Here is a 13,197-nt window from a genome sequence, read left to right on the forward strand (position 1 = left end):
TGAGGGATGCTCCTGACTGAGCTGTAGGTCATAGAGGAGGTTCTACCTGTAACCCAATGAGGTGGATCACTCCTCAAGAGAAATCAACTTTTCATGTCTATTGAAAGACATTTGTGTTTCCTTACCTCAGGTTTGTCTCTGTGTGTGTTCACAGCATCCACGCCTAAAAATACAGACTCCACTTCTGTGGGGGGGGGGGGGAGAGATGGGAGAAAAAAAAACAGGATAAATTAATGCAATGGATGGGGGCTTACTTTCCAAGTTATCTTTGGTCATAATATTTGACTTACTTGAGGTGGCAAATGAATATGGAAGAGGATTGGAGCCACTGTAAAAACTTAAACTGTAAAACTTAAAATTGTGGTTTCAAATTTAAAGTCAGATTTCTGACTTTTTTCTCTGAATTCTGAGTTTAAAGTCTTTTTTTAACAGTGGCCATCTTCCATAAACAAACTGCAAATGATATTTTTTAAACTCAGAAGAGTGTTCTTTTTCTTCCTAGACAACGTGCTATTACAACAATATATAGATGCATTAATATGGATGAGTTAATTTAATGTGACAGAATAATGGTGATAGTCAACATACAATAATATATAAACTTAGAAAAGTTCCAACTCACCGTAAGCAACAGGGGTCAGCTTCAACACTGTGTGCAAAGAACACTTGAGATAAGGCAACTCCTCTGTGGGGACAGAGATGAAAAGTTTCAAAACATTTAGGTTTAACGGTCAGCGTGCAAAACATTTTTAAAGCTGAATATGAAGCATGAAATGTTGCAATTCAACCAAAGAGAATCAAAATAAATAAAATTAAACTATTCTGATATATTAGTGAAACACCTGCAAAATGTGAACTCATTTTAAATTCTGCTTATATTTCCTCCTGCAAATCCTTCATACCTGCAGTTTTGTCCAGGAAATATGCAAGAAGACAGCGCATGACAGCCTGGTGGCAAATGACCAGAACGTTCTCCTGTCTCTCCAGCTCCATAATCACAGGCTCCAGTCGCTGCACCAGGTCTTCATATGACTGAGAAACATCACAGACCAGTGAAACACACAGTTCTAAAGACTGAAAATCCGTTCATGCCTAAAAAGTAATAATGAGACATCTGGAGGAATCACGTTCTGACCTCTCCTTTAGGGTAACGGTAGCGATACTTGTCTTGGTCTCTCAGTGCAAACTCCAGAGGGTAATGCTCCTGGATCTCTTCATACATCATTTCCTCACACACACCCTTTGAAAAGACAGGAGAGGATGTGTTTAGCTGAAGTACACAAATGCTTAAAAATGCGGCTGCGTTAAGTCTGACAAACACAGAAACCGACATACGGCATCTATTTCGTTGAGAGTCTTCCACTGTTCGTATGGCACTCCCAGGCACTCGGCTGTCTGGATTGCTCTCTTCATCTGGCTCGTCCACACCTTCAGATCTTTGATGTTCTGCTCTTGGATGAATTTCCTTAACCTTCTGGCAAACTACAAGGTAAGAAGCCATTGCAGGGCTATACTTCAAATCCATACAATAAAATCATTGATTTCTCTTTGTATATATCCATACTGACACATCTGATTTGTACTTGCACGTGACCTATGCTCTCGTTATGCAGACACACTACATACACAAGCACACACCTCTTTTCCTCTGGCAGACAAGCCCGAATCTCCTCCAATACGTCCCTTGATGTTGAGGTCACTCTCACCGTGGCGACACAAGTAGATAGAGCGTGGAGTAATGTGGATATTCATCAGATAATAGACTATTCGGCTTTGGATGTGGTCAAGAACACGGTTCACCAGGTAACGCCGGCCCACGTCCATGATCTTTATGTAGGATAAATCCCTGGGGAGAGAAAGTTAGTTAGCCAGCGGTGATCTTGAGGCGCTGATTTAATCTGCCCTATTATGCTTGTGTGTTCGCACCTGTCCAGAATCTCGTCCAGAGACTGGTAGGACGACTCATAACACTTGATTCTATTCATGAAGTCCTCAATGGCCTCCTCTGTGTTGCAGTGAATGTAGTCTGGGCTGCCCAACTTCACTTGCTACCAAGAGAGGAAACACAGAGAGAGTATGTGAACAGAGAAAAGGGAAGCTGATACTGCTTTAGCTGTGTTTCTAGATAAGTTTCATCAAGTGAATCTGAACCGGAGCTACATACTCAGTGCTTCATCACAGACACCACTCCCACAGGTCTAATTTATGGTCTACACCTTGGCTCTGACAAAGATTTCATATTACCAAATCCTGAGGTAAACTGGATTTGGACACACTGTTGCTATGGAAAGACCCAAATGCTAATGTTTTTAAAGCCTGAAGTGAAATGTTAAAGGAATAATCCAGTATTTGGACAATACACCCATTCAGTCAGAACAGAATCAAGACTGATACTGCTCTCATATCTGAATGCAAAATAAATGTACCATCAAATCCAGACTATTGAGCGGTGCGACTATAAGCCGCACCCACTAAATTTAAGTAGAAAAAAAAATTTTGCACATATATAGGGCGCACTTGTCTATAAGCCACAGGTGTCCACGTTGTAACATGAGATATTTATACAGCTTTTGTCGTCTTTTTGGATTGAGTCAGTTCTTCACGCTGCCTTCTCCAAAGTCTCACCATCCATTCATTGATGCCAGGCTTATGTGCAGCAGCTTCCTTCTTTGACAGCCAGATCGATCGCCTTTAAATTGAAAGCTGCATCATATGCATTTCTTTCGTGCGTTTTCCAGAATGAGGGTGTGTGCATGAAGCACAAAATGACTGATCTGAAGAATTCAGTGAGTGCATTTGATTTAATTTGAACAGTTTCATTGGTCCACTGGGACCTGTTCAGTAATTTCATCTGTCTGATGTGACAAGGCTAAATGTATTGGCAGCATGAAGCTTGTTAGCCCGTAAAAATCCATAAATTAGCCACATCGTTGTTTAAGCCACCGGGTTCAAATCTTGTGAAAAAAGTAGCGGCTTATAGTCTGGATTTTAAAGTACATGTTAAAGTCAGCAGATGGTTGGCTTAGCTTAGCACAAAGACTAGAAAGAGATGCTTTGTTTTAAAGGTCTCACTTGCATAAACTATTTCTGATGTTTGTGATTTTTTAAAAATTATTTATACCAGAGAATAAAAAAAAAAAAGATTACTTACCACTATATTTTGTGCAATTATGTCTTTGTCATCACACAAAGACTCCACAAAAAACACCTGCATTGACAAGACAAGACAGTCAACTTGGGGGTCATCAAGTTAAGAAGACTGGTTGAATGTGATAAAGCCCTGGCTCAGCTCACATACCTTAAAACCATTCTGCTCAGCAAACTTGACAATGGTTGCTCTTCTTTCTCTTGTTGTATTTGTGGCATCGAAGACCTATAGCAGCAATACAGAAAAAAAAAAAAACACTTACTAGACAGCCCTGGCACATATTCACTGTATGATTAGTTGTCATCCAGATCTCAGGGACCGTGTCGAGAACTCACCGCCACATGTCCTCCTTTGACACTCAGGTACTCCCTAACATCATTGAGTGCTGCCATCGCACACTGACTGTTGAAACACAGCAGACAATGGTTAGGCTATGGCAGCCAAGACAAAGACATCCAACACACACAGTTTATCAAGTAGCTACACCTACTGCTGGGTTTTCATTTCGGCAGAAAAGCAATAGCAAACCCTTTCAACCCTAATAATGTATGAAAATAAAGAGAGTCATGCTTGGCTTTCAAAAATTAGAATAGTTAGAAAAATTCAATGTTTGATAGAGATGGAGACACATTGCACTCAATAAGTTGACACAGGCTCTTACTGATGACAGAAAATGAAGCAGTGCAGTAAAATATAAATTAAAAATTAACAAATGTCATGAGGCCAAGTGAGCTTTTAAAGCAACTTCTACAAGCAGCTTCCTTCTGCTCTTTGGCCTTTGAGATGTTTTCTCAAATTCTGACGACTAGTACCCATTCAGACAACTGACCCTACTTATTTAAAGAACTACTAAAAATGAAACCATTGTGTGTGGACAGACAATTTGGGTAACATCATTAGTAGTCCCAGAAACAACATTTTTATTAAAGGATGCACAGATTTGCTTACTATTGAACTATCTGAGGCTGTGGTAGAAAAACATTACACACATTTCCTATAGTTTCTGCTCACTTTGCACAAATTGTGCAAGAATTTGCTTGATTTTGTATAAAGATAATCAGATTAAATTTAGTCTCCACTGCGTTAACAATCATACACATACAAGAGTGTAGGATACAGTGCTGTAGTATTATGTAATACTCTATAAAGTGTATAGAAGGGGTGAACCGTGTGCCATAGAGAGCCAACAGTCTGCAGGTTTTCCTTCCAACAGACCACCACAGCAGGTCATTTTTACAGGCGAGCGCCTCCTCACTTGCTGAAGGAGTGTTTATCGCAGAGTGGCGTCTTTGGTTGCTGGCTGTCAGACTTTTGGCTCATCATAGCTCATGTTTGGCCTCACCTGCATGACACAGGTCGACAGCTATGGGAATCAGCATACACTCACCGTCTGACTTTTAGACCTTCTTCATTATCTGGACTGAAAAACTCGAAGGACTTGTAGATCTTCATACACTCCCTCCGATACTGGCCAACATTGAACTCTGTTGCAGATAGAAATACAGTAGGTTTACAGATGGATTATAGCTGGTTTCTACTGCAAAGTTATATGCACTAATGTATGTTTTGGGAAGCGCGGCTGGTACCTTTCGTTGACACACCAATCCAGTTCAAGTAACGAGTGAGCTTCTTTGAAATATAAGTCTTCCCCCGGGCTGGAAGACCCACAGTCACAATGAGAGTGGGGCAGTTTGTCATACATACTGAAAGAAAAGAAGACACACCAACATTTAATACATTTATCTCACTTCATGCACATTTTTTTTGCCGAGTATGGTTTGTAAACATTGTTCCATTCAGAAAGAATTCAGTTTTGGAGGTTGTCTATAATTATGCTAGACAGTGAGAACACTTGGAAAGATTTTAGCCCACTCTGTGTGACAGTAAATTCATTATTACAAGATCTGAAGCTGTGAACTGACTGAATTAAAAATAGGAAAGCTCGATGCCAGCTCTTAAAGAGCCCATGGCATGCTTTTCCTTGTTTTCCGACTTATCTACAATGTTACAAATGTGAATTATCTCGGCAGACGTGACCTAAAGCTCAAAAAATGAGGTGCATGCATGTTCTAGTACTTCTGTGCAGAAGCAACTCAGTTTATACAAGTCTTGCCAACTCTCGTTTGTGAGACTTATTTTCTAGCAATATAAAGTATTACATGATGGTCTGAATGGTCATAATCTCCAAGCAGTTGCATGTTCATCCACCTGAACCATTGTAAAAGCCGAATTTTTCGACTGCTCCTGGTTTTGTGGATATATTTTACCTCCTGCTGCCGCACTGTGACCAGAGGATGTGGAGAAAATTACAGGGCCTGAGATTACTTCATGTCCGGGAATGTTCCTATACAGGGATTCACTGTTTTACCTGACCGGGCCTAACCTACAAGCAGCGGCCAGTGAAGATACAGCTGTGGGACATTATCCTCATATTCAGAGACATTCCTTATGTCACAATATGCAACAAGGAGTGGCACCAGATAATTAGAGAAAAGTTGAAAGTAAAGTGGTTTGCGTCAGACTGTAGCTGACACCATAACTGCAGTTTGTTTTAAAAGAACAGCTTGAATCATGGGGAGAAAGACAGAGGAGCAGACCTACTGGCAGAGCAAAAACAACTGCAAGAAACTGGAAATCAGCCACAGACATGGAGGACGGAGGGGGCTCGCTCAATTCATTTGTGCGTGGTTACAATTTCTGTCTCCAAACGCGATTCAAATGTGCCTCCGTGCGTGATATTAAGATAAAAATTAGACAGACGTGCTGAGCATGATGCAACATAGCCAAACGTGAAAAGGCAACACTGTCTAGCATTTTATTCGGGGATAACATTTCAAAAGACAGACTGGGTTCAGGAAAACATACAAAAATACAACAATATTTACAAAAAATGAGAAAGAATCGCCTATTAGCAGATGCCCCACATCAGCTCCCCGTCACATCCTGTGCTGCACACGCCGGTCAGCTGCATCTTACCCCGTCTCTGAACTATGTGTCCGTTTCTGCACGGCAGCCAGATCTTCCTGAGCGGGTTCTGGGTGAGCTCCCGCGGGGAAGGATCCAACATTATTTCTTCGTTGTCTAACATCTTGGATGTTTTGTCACTGATGCTGACTTCTAACAAACTGACGGAGAGCTCTAGCCCAACTGTGTTATCAGCTGGCTGCAAGGGGGGGGTGTCACAGCAGTTACCGTAATGACTGGAGACTAAGCCCAACACTGGCTCAGGGAACAAAACAAAACGGCTCGGTGCAGAACGTACTGTACTCGGACAATATACTATCACTGCCCCAGTTAGTCTTCTCAATAATTGCTACTTCATGTTATCCTACAGTGATCCCAGATAGTTATTACACGCTTGTACTTATAAACTGTAAACAACAACATGGAAGGAAAATTTTATCAGTAATGACAACTGTACTCCAAAGATATTTCTATTATCCTCTTAGTAATTCATTAACGAATCCTAACTTAAGATCTGTTTACTAGATTTTCCAGAGTGGAAACTTTGTAACTAAATAAACATTGTTAAATCTAGATAAAGATAGGCATTTACAAGCAAACCATTTAGCAATACATTCAAATATACCATTATTCACATAAAGATACATATTTGGGAATATATATTAAAGTGGGAGGTTTTGTTTTTGTTCATTTTAAAGTGCAAACTTTGTTGTATTTGCTGTCTTTTAGACGGATGTATGCTTGACATTTAATGAATCCCCTGTCATGTGCCTGAGACAAACGTATTCCGTGAAAACTTTTCACAAACATTTCCATGTTCCAAACGATAAGCAGATGTACAAATTGTTCTTTCTATGGAAACACCTTTAAACATTTTACCGCAATGACACGTAGATTGAGCAGGTGAAATTTGAAAGCATATATTAGCAGAAAAACAAGTGCTGAGCTGTTCACATGCAGCACGCATGGACAGTGAATGCAGCTGGGATCTAAGCCAATCGGAGAAGAGACGAGACGCCTGGCAGCCAATAGGAGACGCGAGGGAGGATACGGAAGGTGTGTTGAGTTCTGGGAGCGCAGATGAACATCACGATGAAAACTACTGCTGCCTTAAGTTTTACACGAACCTGTCACGGGCCCCACAGAGTCACGGCCACGCATCCTTCTTATGGGCTTGTAAAAGTCATCAACAACTCCATCAGGGGCACACACACACGTATATATATATACATGTGGAATGTAAATATTTGGTTCCCCAAATTTTTCAATCACCTGTTATTACCCTAGGGACAAGAAAAACAAAAAATATTTCCAATTTGGTGCAACAACAAAAACCACCAACAATAATAATAATAAAGGTAAAAATGATCAATTTATGCCTGCAACTAAACATTAGTGTTATTAATGTGCTTAATTCTTTTGCAGTTGTGGTTTACTGTTTACTCTTTATGAAGTTTGGCTGACTAACCAAGTAGTCAATAAACACAAAAATAGTCATTTAATAATCAATTAGATAATGTAGTATTTTCACTTTCAAACAAAACCAGCAAGTTTCTCAAATGTGTTTAGTTCCCTTTAGTTACTTTATTTTCCTTGCTTATATACATTACAGCCAATGTTCCCTCTAAGCTGCGCGCTTGTGCAATCGCGCACTCCTCCTGCGTTCTACGCGCACAGCAAATCTATGCAGCGCATAAAATAAAATCCAACCAGGGGCCTATTTCAAGAAGGCGGTTCAACAAACTCAGAGTTCAGGCCTGAACTCTGAGTTGACTTACTCAGAGTTGGAAAACTCAGAGTTTTCGGTTTCAGAACAGCTGAAAAGAGTTGGTTTAAGCAACTCTGAGTTGTCTGACTCAGAGTTAGGCGCGTGCCACGCGACTATAAGAAGCCCTGAACAATGGAGTGAAGAAATTACGAGTCACCATGGCAACAGGACCAAGCCAAAATAGGTCTGCGTTTTTCCCGACAGAAATGGATGTGCTACTACAAGCATATAGTGACTACGAGCCCATATTTCGTAAGAGAAGCAACACGGTTGCAGCGGCGAAAGAGAAAGAGTTAGCTTGGGGGAAAATAGCTGCCCGAGTCAATGCGTAAGTTTACATTTTAATCATACAGTATTCGGTGTAAGTAATTACTAAATAATGTTAGTAATGTTATTATTTGTCACTTGTAAAGTAAGGAATGGTTCTTAATTCGTCAATAATTTAATGAGTAACGTCAGTAATTGCATAAAATGCCGATTTTTGTACGAATTAAAAGTGCAGTTTTATGTCTACCCTTGCTTAAAATTCCTATTGTGGTTGATATGGGATTTGTAAAGTAATGATTAATAAATAATCCAGTACGTTTTATGGAGAGTAATTATTACATTAATCAAAATACCTTTTTTAAAATGTACCCAAGACTGATGTAGTAATATAAGAATTGTATTTTATTTTTCATGTAGGTGCAATCCTGCAGGCATAAAAAGAACGTGGCAGCAGCTAAAAATGAAATATAAAAACATAATTCAAACAGGTAAGGCTTGATCATATCATGGGTGTAGACTACCTGACTCTACAAACATTTGACATATTAAATAACTAAATAGCCTGCAGAGTATAGCAGTGCAGCAGCATTTTCAACATGGGTGTAATGTTGTTTTCATACAATTAAATCATTTGACAACTACTCAGCCAACAGAAAGAAGGCAGAGGCCAGAAAAACTGGTGGAGGACCTGCACCACCACCACTAACACATGCAGAGTACAGAGGAGATGGCCCTCAGCCTGAGCACTGGAAAGCCAGTGGCTGAGGGAATTCCTGGAGGGAGTTCATCAGAACCAGTCACTCCCCAGGATACAAGTGCATTCATTACATGTAAGAGGCCTACCTATATATTCTATTTTTTACATAGGCTACTTTTGATATATCCATTTATTACACTCTGGGTTGGGTTTTTTTGTTGGTCTTAACAGATTCTGATGGTAATATCTGCCTTTTGGAGCCTCCTGTCACAGCAGAACCCCAGGCTGTTGTAAGTATCCTACTAAATAAAGCTTAAATTATGATAGGTAGTATTATAAAGTGTACTCTAACCAAATGCTCGTCTTCATAGGACTATGAGGATAATGAAACTATGTCTGCCACAGAGAGGTCTACAGAGGTAATATTAATACAGTGTATACACATCAAATGATCTACACATTCGGAGTGCCAGTGTTTGTGTGAAGTAGCCTAAAGGATGTAAATCTATCTCCAAGTATACTGACATTATTATCTCCCCTCTGCCCCAGAGTGTGGAAGAACAGCAGGAGGAGGGTCCGTCAAATGCTGCTGCGCAGATGAACACAGTTCAGTGATGTTCAGTAAATGCCAGAGTTGCAATCTGTAAAATTAATGAGGAACTATGTCATGTAACTAAATCTTCTGTATTTACAGTTACCAGTTAAGGAGTTGTATAGAATACATCTTATTAAAAAAATAGAAAAAAATAACAAAGAAATGTTATACGTGGACCGCCAGATTGAAAAGACAGATCTAGAAATTGAAATTCTCAAACAAAAGCTAGAGGTGAGTGTATAGTTACAGGTGAATTGTATGAATTATTGAATGAATTGTGAAACCTAACAATTGCTTTTGTATTTGTAGGAAATGAAGAAACCCAAATAAAGTATGATTTGCATTTATTCCGTTTCTGTCTTTCATCGGTGGTGATGGTGGTGGTTGTAGATTAATCCCAGAAGACATTACGGCATATCCAATCTCTGACTGCCCTTCCATCCTGGTTATCTGCAGGGTGGATGGGGTCGTCCTCAGGGTCTTGTATTTGTAGGGCAGGGTGTTGCTCCCCTCTAATAATTGCAATATTGTGGAGAACAACACATGCCACAATAATGTCACAGGCCCTCTCAGGTGTTACCCTGAGGTGACGTAGGCAATGAAAACGTGCTTTCAACAGGCCTATGGTCATTTCCACCCGGGCTCTTGTTCTGCAGTGTGCCACATTAAAGCGCTGCTGGGGGCCTGCTGCAGGTTCTGGGTAAGGGGTCATCAGTGTGGGCTGGCATGGGTAACCCCTATCTCCCAGCAGAAAGCCATCAATCTCTCCTATAAGAAAGTTCACATCACTTTAGTGCTGCATAGAAGTGCTCCTGTAAGTGTGTAGTGCATGCATTGAAATAAGTGTATAGGGCATACATGTACTTACCACATTGCAGCCTGTTACTTAGGGTTGACTCACGATATATTCGTGAGTCATGAACAGAGCCGGGCCACTTGGCCTCCACGTTCGTGATAATATGTGAAGCATCACATATGATCTTGGCAGTGCAGAAAATGATACATGTCAGGTACAGTATTGTGATGTAGTCTTTGACCATTAGAAAGAGTAGTCAGTGTACCTGCACATTAATACTGTGGATGGACCTCCTGTTGACATAGTCCCCTTCATTTTCAGAAGGTGCATTGATGGGAATATGTGTTCCATCAATGCATCCAACCACATTTGGAAATCCTGAAGGGGATTCTAATTATTAGTTTATTTCCAGAGGTCACAGCAAGATGTTATTAACTGATCATCATTTTTCAGATTAGCCTTACTGAAACGAATTCAATACCACTAACCTGCAATCCTGTGAAACTCCTCTTTAATGGCTCTGAGGGGTTTGTGCCCAGGAAACACAACAAAAAATAACTTTTTCCCTGACAGAAATGGATGTGCTACTACAAGGATATAGTGACTACGAGCCCATATTTCGTAAAAACAAAAAACAAAAAAAACAACAACACGGCTGCAGCGGAGAAAGAGAAAGAGTTAGCTTGGGGGAAAATAGCTGCCCGAGTCAATGGGTACGTTTACATTTTAATCATACAGTGTTCGGTGTAAGTAATTACTAACTAATGTTAGTAATGTTATTATTTGTCACTTGTAAAGTAAGGAATGGTTCTTAATTCTTCAATAATTGAATGAGTAACTTCAGTAATTGCATAAAATACCGATTTTTGTACGAATTAAAAGTGCAGTTTTATGTCTACCCTTTCTTAAAATTCCTATTGTGGTTGATATGGGATTTGTAAAGTAATGATTAATAAATAATCCAGTATGTTTTATGGAGAGTAATTATTACATTAATCAAAATACTTTTTTAAAATTGACCCAACACTGATGTAATAATATAAGAATTGAATTTTAATTTTCATGTAGGTGCATTGATGGGAATATGTGTGCCATCAATGCATCCAACCGCATTAGGAAATCCTGAAGGGGATTCTAATTATTAGTTTATTTCCAGAGGTCACAGCAAGATGTTATTAACTGATCATCATTTTTCAGATTAGCCTTACTGAAACGAATTCAATACCACTAACCTGCAATCCTGTGAAACTCCTCTTTAATGGCTCTGAGGGGTTTGTGCCCAGGAAACACAACAAAAATTCACAGAAAGCGCTTGAGGGTGAGGCACACTTTCCGAACTATTCTACATACTGTGGCCTTACTTGCTCTGCATCCCCGATGTTATAAAGAAAACTGCTGTTTGCAACAAGTCGTAACGCAACACAAAGCATCTGCTCGGATGTAAGAGCACGGCCACGATGGGTGATGTGTCTGATGTATGGGTGGATAAGATTATTGATATATGTTATGGACTCTCTAGAAAAACGGTACCGCTCAAATAAAAATACATGGGGATATGACAAAAAATCAACTTGTGGCCTCAATATCCTCTCCCGACGTAAATGCAATTCCCTGCGAATTAATACAGCGTCCTCCTCTACAGGATCCTCTATGAATGGACACGCCATTTTGGTCTCTGCGTGACGGAAACGTGTGCAATCTATGAATGTACTGAAAGATTAAATGAGGTATTAAACACCTTTCACTTTAAAAAGGGGCGGAGACCCGGAGGAAACTCTGAGTTTCCCGAACAAAACCTGCTCGCCAGCAGGTTAGGTTCACAGAGTAAGTTGCCGTAGTAACTGACTCTGAGTTTAGATTACCTCTCTTTGTGAAACGGGTTTAACTTACCCCGTTTTCACGGGTTTAAGTTACCTCCGTTTCTGAAACCGAAAACTCCGAGTTGCCCTCATTTCGGGGTTAACAAACTCTGAGTTTCGACAAAACCGCCTTCTTGAAATAGGCCCCTGAACTACAAATAAAATAAACACATAACAATGTATTCTGTACCACCTTTGAATTTGTGAACTCAATCAATGAGATAGTGCAGCATGAGACGATGTTCAATGTTAAAAAAGCACCCTGGCATACCCTGATAGTAGATGAGAGCATAGACATAACAGTGCACAAAATGCTAGTCCTATATATTAAATACAGGGAGGAAAATGACATCAACTATAAAACTGTGTTCGGCGGCATCGTCCAGCTGACAGCATGCACTGCTTACGATATTGCGCAGGCAATCACTCAGTTTTACTCCAAGCATGGACTGGACTTGCAGAGAATGGTGATGCTGACCTCTGATGGTGCCTCAGTGATGCTAGGAAAGCACAATGGAGTTGCAGCTTTATTAAAGCGGCAAATACCACACCTAACGGAACAACATTGCGTGACCCATAGAGAGGACCTGGGCATTGATGATGCCTGGAAAGATGTGCCTTTGATGTGAGATGTGGAAACTCTTCTTAAAACTGTATATTCCACTTTCTCTCGGTCCACTGTGAAGAGGGGCAAAATGGAGGATCTACCAAAGATACTCGATAAGGATGCACTGTCATTCAGGCCTCTGAGCGAAGTGCGATGGCTGTCGCGGCACCAAGCTGTGAATGCTGTTCTGAGGAACTACACTGTGCTTGAAGAATACTGCAAGAGAGAATCCAGTGATAACAGAGATCCAGTGGCAAATTACTGCTACAAAAAGCTGAGTGATTCAAAGTTTAAGGTTACTCTCACTGCTCTGGGAGATGTTTTGGGGGAGCTGGCACAACTCTGCCTTTCTTTTCAAAGACGCAACCTGACTGTGATGGAAGGACACTGCTTTGCAAGAGCAAAGATTGAGAAGTTGCGTTCCCAATACTTGAAGGATGAGAAGGATGTTCAGTGGAGTGACCGTGTCAAAGAGGTGATGAGGACCTCATCAGCT

The 13,197-nt window shown here is 40.4% G+C and overlaps 2 protein-coding genes and 1 long non-coding RNA gene across 4 annotated transcripts in view; 1 reads left to right on the top strand and 2 right to left on the bottom strand.

The window, feature by feature from the left end:
* Positions 1–427: 427 nt before the first annotated feature.
* The window catches only part of pfkfb4b (6-phosphofructo-2-kinase/fructose-2,6-biphosphatase 4b), a 24,774-nt gene continuing 12,004 nt past the window's right edge, over positions 428–13,197 (bottom strand). The window contains exons 1-12 of one of the 2 annotated variants that reach the window (XM_020607754.1): positions 6,125–6,305; positions 4,735–4,851; positions 4,536–4,632; positions 3,484–3,550; positions 3,299–3,373; positions 3,152–3,208; positions 1,927–2,048; positions 1,639–1,846; positions 1,336–1,482; positions 1,136–1,240; positions 903–1,032; positions 428–685 (exon numbers count right to left, since the gene is read on the bottom strand). In XM_020607754.1, coding sequence (XP_020463410.1) covers positions 603–685; positions 903–1,032; positions 1,136–1,240; positions 1,336–1,482; positions 1,639–1,846; positions 1,927–2,048; positions 3,152–3,208; positions 3,299–3,373; positions 3,484–3,550; positions 4,536–4,632; positions 4,735–4,851; positions 6,125–6,236 — 1,320 coding nt within the window. In that variant the 5' untranslated portion in view covers positions 6,237–6,305 and the 3' untranslated portion in view covers positions 428–602. Of the gene's footprint in view, positions 686–902; positions 1,033–1,135; positions 1,241–1,335; positions 1,483–1,638; positions 1,847–1,926; positions 2,049–3,151; positions 3,209–3,298; positions 3,374–3,483; positions 3,551–4,535; positions 4,633–4,734; positions 4,852–6,124; positions 6,306–13,197 lie in introns of those variants that run through there. The other variant, XM_020607755.1, reaches the window with a different exon arrangement.
* On the top strand, positions 8,169–8,851 carry LOC109964458 (uncharacterized). Its single transcript, XR_002275515.1, has 3 exons — positions 8,169–8,208; positions 8,565–8,635; positions 8,794–8,851. It is a non-coding gene; the product is annotated as an uncharacterized LOC109964458 (long non-coding RNA).
* LOC109964538 (putative nuclease HARBI1) overlaps positions 9,767–13,197 on the bottom strand; it is a 14,093-nt gene continuing 10,662 nt past the window's right edge. Inside the window, exons 2-5 of the mRNA XM_020607913.1 lie at positions 11,468–11,488; positions 10,501–10,613; positions 10,308–10,419; positions 9,767–10,207 (exon numbers count right to left, since the gene is read on the bottom strand). Of these exons, the coding sequence (XP_020463569.1) occupies positions 9,831–10,207; positions 10,308–10,419; positions 10,501–10,613; positions 11,468–11,488 (623 nt within the window). The 3' untranslated portion in view covers positions 9,767–9,830. The remainder of the gene's footprint in view (positions 10,208–10,307; positions 10,420–10,500; positions 10,614–11,467; positions 11,489–13,197) is intronic.

This window comes from Monopterus albus, unplaced genomic scaffold, assembly GCF_001952655.1.
Source record: "Monopterus albus unplaced genomic scaffold, M_albus_1.0 scaffold89.1, whole genome shotgun sequence".
NCBI classification, from domain to species: Eukaryota; Metazoa; Chordata; class Actinopteri; order Synbranchiformes; family Synbranchidae; genus Monopterus; species Monopterus albus.